This window comes from Diabrotica virgifera, chromosome 1 (genome assembly GCF_917563875.1).
Source record: "Diabrotica virgifera virgifera chromosome 1, PGI_DIABVI_V3a".
Lineage (NCBI taxonomy): Eukaryota > Metazoa > Arthropoda > Insecta > Coleoptera > Chrysomelidae > Diabrotica > Diabrotica virgifera.
This window is the reverse complement of record NC_065443.1, coordinates 87,432,775-87,452,835: the sequence shown is the minus strand read 5'-3', so window position 1 is coordinate 87,452,835 and position 20,061 is coordinate 87,432,775. Positions and strand designations below refer to the sequence as shown.

Genomic DNA, 20,061 nt, shown 5'->3' with positions numbered 1-20,061 from the left:
GACCTAACACTAAGGAAGTACCCCAAATCAAATACAAACTGCTCAATAATTAAACATCTTTTTGCAGAAATCATATCCTATTACCCCAACTACTAACAAATCTTTACCGACGCCTCTAAAACCCCTAATGGACATGCTGCTGCTTACTATTCTGATGAAAACTCGTACAGCATACACTTACGTACAACTTGCAGTATACTCGCAGGCGAGACCACAGTTATATTGAAAGCCTTAACTTTTTTCAAATCGAGTAACACGATGAAGTGCGTCATCATTACAGATTCACTTAAGGTATTGTTGAAATTAAAGCAAATTTATACGACAAATCCCATTATAGAAGCAATAAAAAATGAATTAGAAACACTACATTCGATGGGAAAGGGCATAGCCTTCATTTGGGTACCATCGCACACTGGAATCTGGGGAAATGAAAAAGCAGATCAACTAGCAACTACAAGCCAAATCAACTCAGAAGATACTACAAAAATTATAGAGTACCCTTAGGCAAGCCGCACACCAACGAAACATGACAAGAAAAACATGAAACATGAAACGTAAAACACGTTTCATGAAAATTAAACACGGCTAAACAAATCTTGAAGTCCGCTACCAGTGAAACGAGTGTGATTCATGCTCATAACACATTTTTATTTTCGGAAAGTTTAATAAATGGCCGGACGTCTATTTGCTTAGCAGTGTTTTATTTTCATGAAACGTGATTTGTATTACAAATAACATTTGGCAAAATTACTGTAGTTGGGTCAATGAAGGTTTTCACCTCCGATTTCGTTGAACCTCCATCGATTTTCATGAAAATTGGTAAGTATGTAGAGGATACCTGAAGAATCAAAGGTGACATGGTGGTAACTTGCGCTTTTACCCTGGGGGGGGGGGGTTGCCACCCCTTCTCGGGGGTGGAAATTATTTTATTAAAAATAATACCACTAATCGATAGAGGGACAAATTATATGTAAAATTTGTTATATAAAGTTATTCCAATAAATCAATAGTTTTTGAGTTATTAAAGATCAAAGGTTTTGATTTTTCCTGAAAAAAATCCATGTTTTAAAGCAGTTTTTCATAAATAATTCAAAAACCATAAGTTTCTTTAAAAAAGTTTTTATTACCAAAATCGAAGATAATATAAAAGTAAATAAGCTCCTCATTCGAAAAATCCTTTATTACATATTATACAAAGTGAGTTATATGCAATTGAATATATATTTTTTTTCCGCGAGTACTCAAATCTTAGTATTCAAGCTTAAATAACAGGAAAACGATGCACTTTGTTAAATATAGATACTAAACCTTTTAATAAAGTACTTAAATGTAACTATCAAAAAGCTATATAAGAAGTCGATAGCATCAAAATTAAGCAAGTTATGATGGAAATAAAAGGACCCTTTCAGATTTTTTAGGGAAGAATGAAAAATGAAATATACGTCATTTCCACAAAAACTAAAATTTATAGTAACCCATTTAAAACTTTATTTATTTTAACATGAGTAATAACTTCAACAATTTTGACCGGTTTAGAATGCATATTTTTGAAAAAAAATACGATTAAAAAAATTAGAATTTTTCAAATTTTCGTGAATTTCATTTTCTTTTGATAATAACTCCAAAAATACTCCATATACTTAAAAAATGGTGGAGAACAAAATTTTAGTTGCTTTAAAACTTTATTTAAGCTTTTTCTTTTTTTAAAATTTTTTTACGACAAAAAATAACCGAGATAGAAACATTTAAATCCTAAATTTTACTGCGAGAACCATGTAACCGGGGCCATTTCACCTTGTATTTAAAAAAAATAAAGGATTTAGAAAATTAATTTTGATACAGTGTTATAGACCCTTTACTTAGCTCTGTAATGGTTTTTGGATAAATCTCATGTTTCAAAAATTAACTGAGTTATTTTAAAAAAACCAATAACATTTTCTTTGAAAAAATTTTGTAGCGGAGATTTTGTATGTATACAGGTTGTGGGAAATCCAATTAGTCGTTTGTTGTAGGAGATACGAAAAAAGTTTATTTAGGTGAGATTGGGGCATAGATAATATCGGAATTTAAATACATTTCCAAATATACAGGGCCACCCATATTGACAGGGTGAAACAAAATTATCTTTTGTTTAATGGAACACCCTGTATATTTTTACATTTTTGGATTCTCCCCTATGTTTTATTTCTTAAAATATCAGGTTTTGTGATGTTATACGAAGTAGTTTCAAAGATAATTAAGTTTTTTTTTTCAAAATTCATAGCAATATTCACCCCATGTATAATTGTAGTGATTTGACATCAAAAAATCAATTTATGTTCAAGTGATTTTTAATGTAGTCTATTATTGTTAAAAATTATTAATCTAGCAAAACGTTTAATTTTAGCTAATACAGGGTTGGTCGAAACTGAATAAGTGTTTTCTCAAAGTTTGAGAGTATGAGTTTTCTCAAACGGAGCAGCCTGTAATGCCTGTAATGAGCATTATAATGAAATGCTATTGTATGGCACTTTATTATTTCTCACCCTGCCAGTGAGAACTGAATTTATTTTTGAAATCTTTAACTTTATGTCTTTAATTATTTTAAATATTGTAAACGATTAAAAAACAATCAAATTAAATTGAAATGAATAACCAGTGTATATCTTCCACATTTACTTCATATTTAACGTAGCCTGTACCATAACATTGCACAGATTATTATCCCTGTAAAGCAACAATATACCATGAATGTGAATTCATACTTGAGAAATGTCCTATATCCAGTCTCACAAAAAAAAGGGATTCTTCAAACATAATGTATACAGTAGGAAAAATGAAAGAATACCCATGAACGAACATATAAAACACGCTGTATTTTCCTGTCACCGTGTCACACAAAAAATTGGCCAGCGCAAGTACATGTAATAATTATTGTTACATGTACTTGCACTGGATAATTTTCTTTGTGACACGGTGACAGGAAAATACAGCGTGTTTTATATGTTCGTTCATGGGTATTCTTTCATTTTTCCGATTGTATGCAGACAAAATCAGCTAAAGTGATTTGCGATATCTAATTAAAGGCCCTACCAAGTTGGTTTTGTTGAATATGGCATGAAAGCACGACGATACTTTAGTGCTAAGCGTATTTTTCGTAGTAGCTAGAGTATGTTGTTTTATATTATGTATTACCTATATTAAATTAGTTTTAGTATATTTCGTTTATCTAAAAAAATGTAAAACAAACAAAAATTATATTTTTCTTGTAGTTGTTTTTTCGTATAGATATTGTTTTATATTGTAGTAAATTGAATTTAGTTTTAGTATGTTCCGTTTGTTTGTAGAATTATATTTAATTAGATTTGCTTTAATTACTAAAATAAATAAATTTTCAATTATATTTTATGTATTTGTGGAAAAAGAAACCTAGCATTAGCGGCCACATTTCTATAACGGCCAATTATTTTCTATTTTTAGTGGCTGTTATTGGCAGGTTTTACTGTACCAATAATATTTTATTAAATTATGAAATATTATTTAAATAAAAAATTTATAAACTTGATAAAAGAAAGTTTGCTTCGAATTTACTCCTCTATCTAATTATGGGGTTATTTTTAATAAAATAGTGTTCACCCATGAGAACGGGTAACATCCACCCCCAGGAAAAAAGCGCAAGTTGGTACCACATCATTTTTGTTTCTTGAGGTATTCTCTAACTACTTACCAATTTTCATGAAAATTGATTGAGGTTCAACGAAATCATTGGTGAAAACCTTCAGTGACTGCCTTTTTGGAAATATAAAAGAATAATTTTTTTCGTGATTGTTGATTTGCTAATTTTCTGATTTTTGGTTGCTATAAGGTTTGAAAAATTAATAAAAATTATAAATCATGCACATAAATGTAAAAAAATATTTATTTTACTTAATTAAACGAGATTGCTTGAGCCAGAATGCTGAAATCTGGATTTTTATCATTAAAAAAAAGGTGGATTTCACCCCTAAAATGCAGAAAGCGCAACTTGGTGCCATATCACTTTTGTTTTTTGAGGTATCCTCTAACTAATCAACAATTTTCATGAAAGTCGATGAAGGTTCAAAGAAATCGTGGGTGAAAACATTCACTGACTACACTTTCAGAAATATAGAAGAATAAGGTTTTCGTGATTTTCGACTTGTTAATTTTCGGATTTTTGTTTACTATAAGGTTTGAGGAATTAAAAAAAATGTAATTCATGCACATAATTATAAAACAAATATTTATTTTTCTTAATTAAAGATTACTTGCGCCATAATGCGGAAATATGCATTTTTTACAATTTAAAAAGTAGGGGTGTATTGCACCCCTAAAATGCAAAAGGGCAAGTTGATGCTATATAACTTTTATTACTTGAGGTATCCTCTAACTATTTACCGATCTTCATGAAAATCGATGAAGGTTCAACGAAATAGAAAGTGAAAACTTACAGTGACTGCATTTTCAGAAATCTAAAAAATAATTTTTAAAAAAGGGGTGTATTTCACCCCTAAAATGCAAAAAGCGCAAGTTGACACTATGTCGCCTTTGTTCCTTGAGGTATGCTTTAACCACTCACCAATTTTTATGAAAATCGATGGAGGTTCAACGAAATCTGAGGTAATAAATCTTATCCACCTTCATTGACTCCACTACTGGGAAACTCTGTAAACAAATTAAACCCAATATGCGCACAGGTGAACAACTGTATGAATAACCCCACCAGTAGACAAGGCCAAGTAATTATCAACCGTTTAAGAATTGGTCATACAGCTGTAATACACAAATTTTTAATCAGTTGAGATCCACTGCCAATTTGCAACAACTGCTCCACTTCATTGACAGTGAAACATTTCCTGCTTGACTGCCCTTGTTTCCAAAATGAAAGAAGACTACATGGAATTCCAGAAAACCTCAAATCCAACCTGACGGATGAAAATTTAAATGTATTAAATTATTTAAAAGATATAATATTGTACATATTATATAATGTAATCATATTAAAAATATTGTGTTTGTCATCCCACTAATTACCCTGCGTGGTTGATGATTAAATAAATAAAAAAAATAATACAAAAATAAAAGAATTTGTGCAAAATTACGAACATCTTTATAAGTGGTTCATTTTTCGTTTTGATCAGTGTATTTTATAATTAAAAATTCTATAACTGGAGAGTTTTCATGTTTGATGTTAATATAAAATGTATACTCACTCCAAACTAATCCAGCCAGAAAGTGATAACATACAAGCTGCAACGACTTTGGGCCCATTGTTGCCCACCAACTGAAAAATATGCTGAAACGTAATCGCATATACCGTTTTCTTCTATCCAGTTTCCGCGCTTAATTCAGGACTCGTCCTGTCGCCATGCAACACATTCTGCCGTACTTCTGATTTATATTTTCTCTTTTTTGTTTCTTTTGTGTGTGCTCCGAAAGAATAATTATTATGCTGTGTGTCTCCCGACCGTTGTATTACGTCGTCAACATCAAAGGACGTTTTTTTCTGGATTAAAATCAATCCTTTTTCGTTATTCCCTCCTGGAGCTTCCAGCGAAACAATATATGCATATTCTGAAAGAGAAAACATATAATGTTATTAAAACCTTATCTGGATATTTTCATTATTTAAGGGGGCGTTTTAAGTGGATTAGATTTTGCTTATTACAAAACTCTTGTGTTCGGTACAAAGAAAATATATTTTATTTGAAAATCTACAATTCGTTGTGAATAATATAGCTGTGTAGAGATAGAATGTATGGCGAGGGAGCATTATCATAGATGACAGATGTGTCATGTATATGTTATGGACAAAGTGATTATGTTAGCCATTATGTATAATGCCCGGTCATTATTAATAATGACTAACTTCAGCGGGCAATTTGATAACTTTTTACAATTTATCATATTGTCTGGTCAATATGAAAAATGCTATACTATGGCCGGGCAATGTGATAAATCGGCGTTCTTAGTAAATCATGCGATCTTCAGCAGCCAATCAACGCGCTGTATCCAAGGTTACAGTCACCGAAGCACGTCGGCCATTATTTATAAATCATATTGCAGTTGAATGTTAGTAATGGTATATACGACAAGTGGTTTGTTTGTGACATTTCTTTGTTAATTCTTTATTTATAAAGTATTGCATAGTGAACTATGGAAAAAGAAGAACCATTAAGTGATATGAAAAATCGATTTAACAATCGGTTAACTGAATTAGTTTCAGTAAAAAGTCAAAATTCACAAATTTTCACAAAAACAGCCTACATGGAAATGATACAGAAGGTAAAAAACTCTAAAAGTAAACAGACAAATAAAACGCCGAGTGATTATCAGCGCTTACGAAGATTCGACGTTATGACGATTAGAGAAGTAGAAAAATTGATTGTTCCTGTGAAAGAAGATAACGTAATTAAATACTACGTCCATACAGAAGAAATATTTGATACATTGTGCGATCTTCATATTACTATCGGGCATGGTGGTAGAAACCGAATGGAGAAGGAAGTACATTCTAAATTTAAAAATATTACAAGGGAGATGATTGTTATCTATTTAAATTTATTCATGACCTGTCAGAAAAAACATAATGTTCCAAAGAAAGGCTTGGTGGTGAAACCAATATTGAGCAAGGAAATGAATTCAAGATGCCAAGTCGATTTAATCGATATGCAGTCACAAGCCGATGGCTGTTATAAATTTGTGCTTGTTTATCAAGACCATCTTACCAAATTTGTCCAACTTCGACCTCTTACAAGTAAAAGAGCAGAAGAAGTATCGCATGTACTTTTGGATATTTTCACAATATTTGGGGCGCCGAGTGTGCTTCATAGTGATAATGGCAGAGAATTCGCTAACCATATTATCAAAGAGCTGTGTAGCATGTGGCCCGAGTTAAAAATGGTACATGGCAAACCCAGGCATTCTCAGAGTCAAGGATCTGTAGAAAGGGCCAATCAAGACGTAGAGAATATGCTTAGTTCGTGGTTAGAAGACAACAATACAAACAAATGGTCTGAAGGCTTACGTTTTGTTCAACTAATGAAAAATAGAGCTCATCACACTGGTATAGGTTGTAGTCCATATGAAGCCATGTTCGGCACAAAGTTGAAAGTTGGTTTAAAAAGCTCTCTACCCCAAGAAGTTCTGACTGATGTTAATTCGGAGGAAGACTTAGAGGTCCTGTTCAAAAATCAAGAGGCTGGGCTATCTACAGAACCGGATATAATACAAAATAATAATATAAATGCGGACTCTTCAATAATGTTGCCCGAATCAAGTTCATCTTATGTTCAAAATTCATCTCGTGAATCTAGTCAAGTTCCAGAATTTTTAACAAATGCGGTAGAAACGGCTATTGTAGTTAATTTAGAAAATAATGAAAATCTGGATTCCAATATAGATATTAGAATAAACGATGTAAGGAAGAAAAGAAAATTGGCTTTGACGAATCTAGAAAAACAAGCCGAGAAGATGTTAAAATTTTCCAATTCCAAATATCCATCGGCTAAACTAGGTAACACAGTTAGGATACGAGTGCCAGATGTGGACCGAGCTCGTAGTGATCAAAGAAATCTACTAGCTATCGTGACAGAGATAACTGAAAAAAAGCTTTACAAACTAGGCACAAAATATGGCATACTAAATCAGTTATATTCAAGAAACCAGTTTACCGTTTGTAAAGAAAAGTTTATCTTCATAGAAGAGATTCCAGACACTGAGATATCTCTTAGAGAATGCGCAAGAAAATCTTCTAACTGTGGGGGACAAGGATACAGTAGGTGCGGTTGTAAAGGTGGGTGTAAATCTGATAAGTGTAAGTGTCGTAAAGAAAAAAAAATATGTAACTCCAAGTGTCACCATAGTGGAACATGTTTCAACAAATAGTTATGTATTGTAAATCATTCATACAAAATAAATTTCGATGATGAAGCATGCAAAGGTGGTAAGTGTATTTTTATTTAAAATTGAGTTTGATTTAGAAGAAAAACGATTTAATTTCTCACTGGCCGCTTTGTGTGTTACCATCGATTTCGGTCATTAGAAAAAAATGCAAATAAAAACACAGAATCCTTTTTTTGGTTTCCTCAATTACCGTTAATACGTATTATATTTTTTATGTATACTTATTCATTAAATGTACTTATGTGCCATTTCACAGAAGACTGCAAGACTGTTTTCATTAGTATATAAGAAATATTTTAGTTTTTACTACATACTTGATGGTATCAAAATAAATATATTTCATATTTAATAAAAATAAAAGTAGTTTTAATCATCCTGTCTAGTAGATGCCAAGCATTATACATAATGCCCGGGCAATGTGATGAATTTAATAGTATTTATTATATTGACCGACAGTATTGGGCATTTTTTATATAGCCCGGGCATTATAAAAAATGACCAATTAATCATATGGTCCATAACATATACATTTTTTCAAAAATGAGTCATCTTCACACAGTTTGCACTTGCAGCCTAATCTTTTTTATGCGCAAAGATGGTAACCGCAACGCATACCGTTTAAGATTTGTTAATAGCCAAAATGTGGTAACTTCACTAAATATGAAAAGTGAATAGTGCACAATTATTGGGGTATGTACCTTTACCTCATTAGGTTTCTTGAACCTAATTGTACGAATCTGATATGCGACTTCATTTTGCCATCAAATTCTTAGCTCCTAACGTTCGAACGTCTTCTAAATTATCATTGAGATTGGGATTTATATATACATATAAGAAATGCTTTAAATATGCGAATAAATATGTTTAATTGTTAAATTATTATTCGCTTGAATATATCAAATATAAACCATTGTTCTTACCAGTTATTATATTTTTATGTACTTCATTTTCGATGAATTTTTGCTTATTGAAATCAATGTAAGGGTAATGGTAGGGGAGCAAAGTATGCTAAATGTGCAGTCACTCGAGCGCTTTGGGGACCTATTAGGTTGTGAAGAGTAGGTCTTAAAATCAAAAAAAGTTAAGTAAAGTTTTCCATTTTAGTGGGCGCTTGCCATTGTTTTATTTAATTTTCCATTTCCAACAATCGTTTTTTCCGATTATAACGCCATCTATCCATAATTCGAAAAAATGTTTCGAATACAAGTTACTTATTTTTACGTAAGGAATCCAAATCTGCAATAAAAAATGAGGGCTCCTATTTAAGATTTTAAAGTAACCCCCCACCCCACCGCCGTGGGGGGTCGTGTTTGGTGCCATTCGATAGATTTTTCAAAAATATTGAATAAATGTGTTTTACAGTTTTTCGATCTGATGTTCATTTCACGAAATATCGCGGGATTCGTATTAAAAATATTTAATTTTCCCCCCACCCCTCTCCTTGGGAAGTCGTGTTTGGTATCATTCGATAGATTTTTAAAAAATATTGAGCACATATTTTTTAGTTTTTCGATATGTCATTCATTTCGCGAAATATTCGCTTTTTTCTCGTGAAACTTTGGGACTCACCCATTTCCTTACGCCCAGTTCAAATTGTCAGATTTTTGAAATATACACTCTTTTGCATGCACTTAACTTACCTTATCTTAATCTGACAATTTCGAGTTTTTTTAAGGATAGATTTTTTTTTTCGGGCCCCCCTTAACGAACTCCCCTGTGTTAAGAGCCAATATATGGTAGAGGTACATCTGCAGGGTACCAGGTTTCTCCCCATATACTAATCTGACGCGCTCGAGTAACTGCAAAAATCCCCGCTTGGGCTCCCCTACCATAATAAAATAGCAAAAGGTAATTATTTATATTATGTTGATATTGTACAGAATGGGCCAAATGAAAGAGTCCACCTCGATATTTGGCAGTATTTATCGGATTTTAAGGAAACAAAAAACAGGTCAATTTTTTATGTAAGTGGAACACATTTTTATGGTACAAATATCTGTCATTTGTCAACCCCCTCCCTTCCACATCCCCCACCCCTTATTTTTAAATGGGGAATAGTGGTCGTGTGCTAGCTCATTTGAAAGGTTATTCATTTCTCTATTCAGTAATAATAATATTGACATAATCATTTACACAGGGTGTCCAAGAAAAATTATTTTGAATTAAATTAATTAACAAAAAAAAGAGAATGTATGTAATTTATTTAACTCAGAATCAAGGGCGGATCCAGGACCGATTTTCGGGAGGGGCCATGAACTTTTTTTGGGGAGGCGGACCGTAGGTAGGGGGGTGGAAATTTTTCAAAATTGGGGTTACAATAGTGAGTTTTAAGGCACTTCTCATACACTTTTACCGTGTGTGAAAAGTGCCTTAAAATTCACCATTCCTGCCGTAGTACCTGTTCCTACACATTTCTTCGGATCCAAGTGCAGTTCTTTCAACAAGTTTAATAATACCGTTTTTCCCAATGCTTCTCCTGTCAGGCCTTGTTCTTCCCTCTTTCTTGATTTTCAGTAATTATTTTTAGGTTCTCATAAGCGTCAATGAACTTGACACAGTCTTCACGAATGTTGTTATTGTATCAAATGTCTGTTGTTGTATATCAAATTTAGGAAAAACTTTTCCACGTGGGATACGTCTGTCATTTCGTCAAATATGACACAGTAATAATTTGCACTTTGAACCTCATCCATTATTTGTTCAATTATTTCTTCACCTTAACATTAATTGATTTTGACTGGTGCTACTAATGTATGTTGCTTAGAAAGATGCTGTGGATAAGTGTTATTTAAAAGTCTTATCTCCTGATGCGATTTTTAGGGCCGGTTGTTCGAACGCTAATCAACAATGATCATTATCAAATATTTAATTACTGTCACCAACTGTCAATGTCAACTTGGTTTGGGTTGCTTAAAACATAATTGATTACAATTATGAAATTACTTAATCAATTATGTTAATAATTGTTATGTTAATTGATTAACTAATCTCATAATTTTAATCAATTATGTTTTCAGCAACCCAATAAAAGTTGACATTGACAGTTTTGGTGACAGTAATTAAATATTTGATAGTGATCATTGTTGATTAGCGTTCGAACAACCGGCCCTTAACCTTAACAATTCCCCACATTGCTAGGTCCAGCATCTTCGTCCAGAAGCAGAAGGCCATCATCACGATGGTCTCTTATGTTGTAGTAATGCTTCATTTCTTTTTTATTCTTTGTGTGTACAGAATATGGAAATTGATACGATTTTGATGGCTGTAAAGGTCGTTCTAACAATTGGCCGTTTGTAAAATTATCAACATTTTGATTTATAAAACATCCTATGTCATTCTTGAAGCTTCCATTACTGCCTTTGTTTAATTCTAGTCCAGAAAACATATGTATCCCGTTTTGTACATATATATGTGTTTGAACTGCAAATATTTAAATTTATATTTTTTTAAATTCTTGGAGGGGGCCATGGCCCCGATGGCACCCTCCCTGGATCCGCCCTTGCTCAGAATACATTCTACTGCTGACGGAAAACAGAAAAAATGTTTATTTGATAAATAAACATTGTTTGTTGCTTAAATTCAATATTTAACCTACCAAAACGCAGATGGGTTGCAGCTTGAACATTGAAATTAATCGAAAAGCAATGTCTATTTAACAAAAAACATTTTTTTTTGTTTTGTGACAGTTGTAGAATGTATTTTGAATTAAATAAATTACATAAATTCTTCTTTTTGTGTCAATTATTTTAATTAAAATATTTTTTCTTGGACACCCTATATAAATAATTATGTTAATGTTGACATTACTGAATAGAGAATTGAAAACTTTTCAAATGAGCTAGCACACGACCCCTATTCCCTATTTAAAAATAAGGGGTGTGGGAAGTGGAAGGGAAGGGGTTGACAAATGACAGATATATTTACCGTAAAAATGTGTCCCACTTACATCAAAAATTGACCTATTTTTTATTTCCTTAAAATCTAATAAACACTGCCAAATATCGAGGTGGACTCTTTTGTTTGGCCCACTCTGTATATGTATAGAAAATAATAATTATTTAAGACATACAGTGCGTCCATAAAGTGAGGCATAAATTCACTACTTCGTAAACCGGCGACTTTAAGAAAAAATCCCGAAACAGATCGATTTTTATTTTTAAATTACAATTTTTTGGCATATATATCATACTAGTGACGTCATCCATCCAGGCTTGATGACGTAATCGATGATTTTTTAAATGAAAATAGGGGTCATGGGGTCATGTGATAGCTCATTTCAAAGGGTATTCAATTATCTATTCAGTAATATAAACATAATTATTTATAAAATGTGCTAAAAAAAATTAATTAATTGAGAGAAAAAGAAGAATGTTTGTAATTTATTTAATTTAAAATACGTTTTACTGTCGTCAGAAAACAGGAAAAACATGTTTATTTGACAACTAAATATTGCTTATCGCTTAAATTCAATGTTAAAGCTGCCACCCACCTGCCTCTTGGTAATTTGAATATTCCGTTTAAGCGAAAATCATTGTTTATTTTTTAAACAAAACATTTTTATGTTTTCTGACAGCAGTAAAATGTATTTAGAATTAAACAAATCACATACATTCGTCTTTGTGTCAATTAAATTAATTTAAAAAAAATTTTGGATACTCTGTATAAATAATTATGTTAATGTTTATATTAGTGAATAGAAAATTAAAGACCCTCCCAAATGAGCTATCACATGACCCCTATTGTCATTTAAAAAAAATCATTGATTACGTCGTTACTCCCAGATGGATGACGTCAGTGGTATGATATATATGCCAAAATATCTTAATTTAAAAATAAAAATCAACCTGTTTCAGAATTGTTCCTTAAATTCCTTAAAAGGTTCCTTAAAGTTCCTTAAAAGTCGCCGGTTTACCAAATAGTGAATTTATGCGTTACTTTATGGGCGCACTGTATAACAAATATTAGTACATTGTTTACCGGGTAGGAAAAGCTTAACATTCCTGGACGACTGTGAAGATTGCTAAGTCGAGGCGCAAGCCGAGACTTAGTAACACAGAGTCCAGGAATGTGGCTTTTCCTACGAGGTAAACATACTATTTTTCCGCAAATCGTTTAAAATTCGACAGCTATTGATTGATTTAAAAAAAACGCGATAATTTTATTCCCAAATAAATGGTGCTTTGAAATTCCTAATAAAATTACTTGGGTTACTATGGAAACGTATTGAGGTTGAATTGTCAAACTTGACGCTTATAAATTTAATTGCTAATAACTGTACGGAAATATCATTTCCGTATTTCCGATTTGCGGAAAAATATATTTATATAACAATATAAAAATTTTTGCTTGACGTCTTATTTTTATCAGTTTTTCCAAATAACTTGTAAAATAATAAATTGCACTAATTAATAGTTGTACATTCGAATTGTTTAGAGTTTTAGAGTAAACTTTTGTCTCCTCTTGTTCAAAATAGGTGTAAATGGCGAAAATGTCTTTTGACGCCAACAAAAGGTATGAGTAAAAAAACAAAAATTTTGGTAGTTCTTTTATCATTTGAAAACCTTCATCCTTAATATGGCAAAGCCAAATGGAACAAATTCATTATTTCTTAAACCGCTGACTTTAAGGAAAAATCCCGAAGTACGTCGATTTATATTTTTAAAGTATGATTTTTTGCACGTGTATCATACTAGTGATGTCATCCATCTAGGTGTGATGACGTAATCAATGATTCTTTTAGATAAGAATAGGGGTCGTGTGCTAGCTAGTTTAAAAGGATATTTAATTCTCTATTTAGTAATATAAATATTAACATAATTATTTTTACAGGATGTCCAAAAAAATTTTTCTTTTTACTAAACTAAATTATTTTACACTAAAAAAAGAATGCGTGGAATTTATTTAATTCAAAATACATTTTACTGGTGTCAGAAAACAGAAAAAAAATGGATATTTGAGAAATAAACATTGCTTTTCGCTTAAATGAAATGTTCAAACTGCCAAGAGGCATCTAAGGAGGAAGCTAGAGGTACCTCAGAAAATGAATGGCAAAAGTTTAGAACGTTTCAAATAATCAAACAAGAAGGAAAGGTTAATGCGAGTTAACAGTAAAATACAAGGTAGGAAGTACATATCGCCATGTCTCGCAACAAGGAAGAAAAAAAATCAAAATATTGTAACAAAGAGGTTAATTTCGACCGACCTCACGCGACAGATGCAACTCTACCATCTGATTCACGCAAGTCTAGATTTTTCTCTGCACTGCTACTAGAACCCGCTAGATGAAAGGTTATGCGATAAATAGAGTTGGGCTAACCTTCTGAAAAATAACCTGTTTATATACAGAGCGCGCTAATATCTAAAATAACGCATAACATGGGAAACACAATACATTGTTATTTAAAACGAGGCGAAACTAGTATAGATGTATGAATTTACATTATATTAGATAGTTTCCCACCGTCCGATGTCCCACCGTTAGACGTTTGTGACAGGAGCATTTTATAAATTTCTTCTGTCACAATGACAATGCCATACTCCTCTAATACGTCTAAGGGTGGAAAACTATGTAATGTAATGTTAATCTATACGTTTATATCGATAATTTTGACCTCTACTAGTTTCATCTATTTTTACTTCACAATGTATTATGTTTTCCAATTTTTGCGTTATTTTTCTGGTTATTAGCGTTCTCATCACTGTATAAGAACGCTAATACTTAAGAGAAGTTTAGTTATCATAATAAATGCGATCTCTTAATTTGTTATAATAAATATTAGACCTGGATCCCACGTACCAAAAAAAGTTGATTAGTAGCAAGCTGAAAATTTGTTAATAGCTTAGCGGTGTCTAGTCGGAAAAACACAAATGGGAACACTGGAACAAATTTTAATTGTGGAACAGGTTAAAAATTTGGAACGTCAGACTACGAAAATATTCCATGTATTTTGTCGGACAGAACAGAACTTCCAATTGATTTGTTATTATTTCATTAAACTCTCATGCAAAAATCAGACTGGTGCTTATAACCAACTAGGCATTTTAATGAGTGGAACACGAAGAATATATCAAATGACAGAAATCATGTTGGTTAGTAATAGCAGTCTGATTTTTGCATGATAGTTTAATGAAGGGGTAATAAATAAATTGGATGTTATGTCCGACAAAATACATGGGACGTTTTCTTAATCTGACGTTCCAAACTTTTAAAAAGTTCCACAATTAAAACTTCCCCTGTTCCAGTGCTCCCGTAAATCAAAGTTTGTCCGACTAGACACCGTTAAATTACAGTTGAACCCGCTTATTGGAATAGCCTTCGTGCCAATCAGAAGTATTCCTATAACCAGGATATTCTAATAACTAATCATTAGTCGATAGTAGAAACGTTTCGGGACCTCAAATTTCTATTCCTTAAACCGGGGTATTCCTTTAATAGGTATTCTAATAAGCGGGTTTGACTGTATTAACAAATGTTCAGCTTGCTATTAATCAACTTTTTTTGGTACGCGCTATTCATGTCTATATTGGTATAAACGAACCGACGGTTTTATTGCTAGAGTGGTATATGGTGTGAGATTAAATATAAATTAAAAGTGACTATAATAAAAGATTTTGAACTTTGTTTGTCGAGAATACTCGAAGTGGCTTATGTGTTCATTATCCGGAATGACTTTGTATTTTTTACTGACCATTTAAAAATACTTTAAAAACATTTAAAAAGTACGTGTGTGCATGAACATGCTGCTAGTAGAACATTCAGTAAAACAGTTGCTTGAACAACTAGAAGAACGCGATGAAGATATCAGCGGGTCCAAGAAAATCCTTCAAGGATGACTGAGGGATGTTCTCAAGAAGAAAAAAGATGACTTTGAGACATTCCACTTTCAGTCAGCAGAAAAAGCAGTATTCACGAAAATTGAAGAAACTTCTAAAAATAATGACGAAAATTTTAAAACTGTTTCCCAGGTGATTGAAGAACTTCTTTTTGAAAGAAATTTGAAAATGTTGCTAAAAGATTTGACGAGACTTATCAAGTAATTAAAGAAGTTTGTATACAGAAAAACGAAAAATTTGAAAACATTTTTAGAATACTCGATAAGATGCAGAGAAATGTAAACGACGTAGAAGAGAAGATCAAACAATTGGAAAGCATGATAACCAATACGAAAGTTCTCCCACCAGTTAATGCAGTAGTTTTAGAAAAGAGAAGATCAGAAAATTAGATAGCACGATAACCAATACTAAAGTACCTAATACTACCAGTGGATGCAGTAGTTTTAGATCCTGTAATGAAAGGAGAATCACCGAGAGACGAAACGTCGCATCATATAAGATTCACTAACACTGTGACACACTGTGACAAATTTAGTTGTCATATTCCTCCGATATGTTTGAAGGTGGGAAACTATCAATATAATTTAAATTTATAGGTTTCTATATATCATTTTTATTTCTATCGGTGGGAGATTATCAATAGGAACCTATAAATTTACATTATATTGATCGCTTTCCACCTTTAGAACTATCCGAGGAGTTTGGTAACTGCCACTGGGACAGGAGAATTTTCGTAAAATTCACTGACAGTTTGACTGTGATACGTCTAAAGGTGGAAAACTAACAATATGATGTAAATTTATAGGTTTTTATTGATAATTTTCCACATCTACTAGGTTCATCTCTTTTTATTCCACAACGTATTATGTTTTCCATCTTTTCCGTTATTTTGCCGGTTATTAGTGCACTCATCAGTGTACATGTACATATTGTAACATAGTATTCCAGACACAACCCTTGAAATTTCATTATTTGTCACAGGATCATTAGTTTCAGGGCATGAGTTTTAGTTGGTCTTAACGTTTTTTGTACCCATTTTAAGTATTGGTCCATAAACAATAAATTTTGGTGTATAAGCAGGACTGTACGGTAGTGACTGTTACTGGACGATTTGTCGTTTTAATGTTTAGTGAACATGTTCTTCATAGAAAATGAACATTCTTCACCTATTTCAATTCTTTTTTTGCTTTATATTATATTCTCATAATTTAGTGTAACCTTGTCGTTATAATCTCCCTATGCATTGTAGAGCTTAAACAGAGTAGGTATGTCTTTAAATTTATATCTAATGAAGAAGACAGTTATTTTATATTGTTTATGAAACAACTTTCTAGGTATCTAACATTGATATCATAAAAACTAATCGTTGTGCCATAAAAGATAATTTCTAAATCTTACGTTTTTATATTTCGTATAACCCAATTTTTCCTGACGTCTTAAACCAAAGGCGTCCCAGTAATGAACTTCCATATTTAAAAGTGTTTCCAGAAGTTTTTCGTTTCAAATGAGTTTCAAGGAAAAAACAGATAAAACCTGGAATGAGATTACGTACTGTCGGCCGATATGCCACTCCTTTTAAACCCACAAGTGTTTTTATCGTCGTTTTTTATCGGTACGCTTCGCTATTGGAAGCGACCTGGAGGGAAAATATGGCGGTTACTAGAGTTAAGAGATGGGTTACAGTGTAATTTGTTTTTTCTGCTCTTATGGCGGTCTTTTTAGCCAGTTCGCATGTTGTATTTTGGTCAGTAGTCTGGCAAAAATGTGCTATGATTAATCACATAAATTATATACGTATTTAATAGAGACGGGAAGCATATTGTCACTGACCATTGACAAGGAAATGTTAAGGTTCTTCAAGAGTTTTTTAATTTGGAGCGAACTAGATGAAAGTAACAACATAATTCAATTTATTAAATTTACTATTTAAGGTAAAAGTTGGGGCATAGATAGGACCGTACTATAAAAATATTTTGAAATATACAGGGAAACCATATTGACAGGTTGGAACAAACTTTCCTTTTAGGCTATTGATTATATTCAAAATAAGGTAGCTAAAAGGAACTACAACGTTAACGGGGTTTTATTATTTCATATGGTCAATGGACATCTATATATGATTAAACCGCGGAGTGCTACCATTTAAAGGGGTGCGTTTTTGAGAAATGGGTGAATTAGTCCCTGGGCACAGGTTACATTAGGGTGAGTTCTATGCACTTTTGGTACAAACATACCTACATAAAAATTATTCCTGGTTAAATTTCCTATCTACATATCACTTTTTAAAGTCAATGATACTTTTTTTACAAAAATATATTCAAAAGAAAAAGCACAAAGAAACCCAAAAGAAAGAAATTTTGTTCTTTGTCCCATAACTTTTGTCCACGAGGATATAAGTAAAGACATTGCTTTACAGAAAAAAAACCTACATATTTCTTCTTTAAAATGTTGTTCAGTAGAGGTAATTAGGATTTATAGTTTTCGAAATATGATTTTTCAAAATTAGCCACTCACAGCAATTTTGGGCAATTTTCCTTGTTACTTCGCAAATATTGTTCTGTAACTTTTTTCTACGTAACTTTAGGTATATGCAATGGTACACGTAATAGGAATAGAAATCAATTACCTTTAAAATACTGTATAACGTTGTACGGCTTTTTCTTTTCGAAAGAGATTATGGTTTTTCAAGGTTTTATACTTTTAATGATTTTTTATAATATGTATAAAAATAAAATAATATTATATAATATATTATATATTATATAATATTATATTATATATAGTATATATAATATAATATTATATTATATATTATATAATACCTAATATAAAAAAATATTATTTTTTACATTTTTTACGATTATTTTTGAAATTTCTCATTATAACTTTTTTCTTCTATATTTAGGTATATATTATATTATATAATAAAAAAAGCTTATTTTGTTTGCTTTAGAATCGTGTACTACACAAAATTCTATGATTATTTTTTAGTAAGATATTATTTTTCAAAATGTAATAAGCACTTGCAACGATTTTTGATTTTAGGGTTATTTTTTAAATATCTCATTATAAATTTTTTTTCTTGTACATGAATATACTATATATTGCTCAATAAAGAGGGCTTATTTTCTGTTCTTTAAAATGATGATATTTAAATAATGGAAACCGAGTGATTCTTTGATATTTTTTTACCTGTCACTTTAGTTAAAATTATTTAAAAGTTGACATTTAAAAATTTTTAAAAATCAAAGTCCATCTGTTCGTTAGCATTAGCTTCAATATCTTCCTCTGGCACCTCAGTTATCTTAGAGTTCCCACAATTAGTACCCATGCACATGCACCCTTTGCAGAATATTGAACAACTAATTCCTATCTTCCTACAACCGCAGTTTTTTTGTAAATCCTTTGGTATATTTACATGCTATTTTTTCAAGCAAAGCTTGTGGTGCAGGAGCATTGACAGTAAATATTACGTATAAAAAATAAGATTCAATCATAACACACAATCACATAAAAAAGTTGTAATGAGAAATTTAAAAAATAATCATAAAATCAAAAATTGAAGCAAGTACTTATTACATTTTGAAAAACCATATCTTATTCAAAAATAATCCTAGAATTTTTATAATAAACCATTTTAAAGTAAACAGAATAAGCTTTCTTTTTTATTATATAATATATACCTAAATGTAGAAAAAAAAGTTATAATTTGAAATTTAAAAAATAATCGTAAAAAATATAAAAACTCGTTAAAACATAAAATCTTGAAAAAGATAACCTCTTTAAAAGAAGTCGTACAACATTATACAGTAGAACATTTTAAAGGTAATTGATTTATATTCCTCTTACATGTACCATTGCATATGCCTAAAGTTGCGTAGAAAAAAGTTACAGAACAATATTTGCGAAATAACAAGGAGAATTGCCCAAAATTGCTGTGAGTGGCAAACTTTGAAAAATCATATCTTGAAAACTGTAAATCCTAATGACCTCTACCAACATCATTTTAAAGAGAAAATATGTAAGTTTTTTTTCTGTGAAGCAATGTCTATACTTATATCCTTGTGGACAAAAGTTATGGGACAAAAAACAAAATTTCTTTCTTTTGGGTTTCTTTGTGCTTTTTCTTTTGAATATATTTTTGTAAAAAAAAGTATCTTTGACTTTAAAAAGTTATATTTAGATAGGAAATTTAACGAGGAACAATTTTTATGTAGACTTGTTTGTACCAAAAGTTCATAGAACTCACCCTAATGTAACCTGTGCCCAGGGACTAATTCACCCATTTCTCAAAAACGCACCCCTTTAAATGGTAGCACTCCGCGG

The 20,061-nt window shown here is 31.5% G+C and overlaps 1 protein-coding gene across 2 annotated transcripts in view; it reads right to left on the bottom strand.

Moving 5' to 3' along the window:
• Positions 1-20,061, bottom strand: part of LOC114337066 (uncharacterized) — a 654,507-nt gene that overhangs the window by 356,186 nt on the left and 278,260 nt on the right. For both annotated transcript variants that reach the window (XM_050642021.1, XM_050642024.1), the window contains exon 2: positions 5,211-5,571. In XM_050642021.1, the coding sequence (XP_050497978.1) occupies positions 5,211-5,310 (100 nt within the window). In that variant the 5' untranslated portion in view covers positions 5,311-5,571. The remainder of the gene's footprint in view (positions 1-5,210; positions 5,572-20,061) is intronic.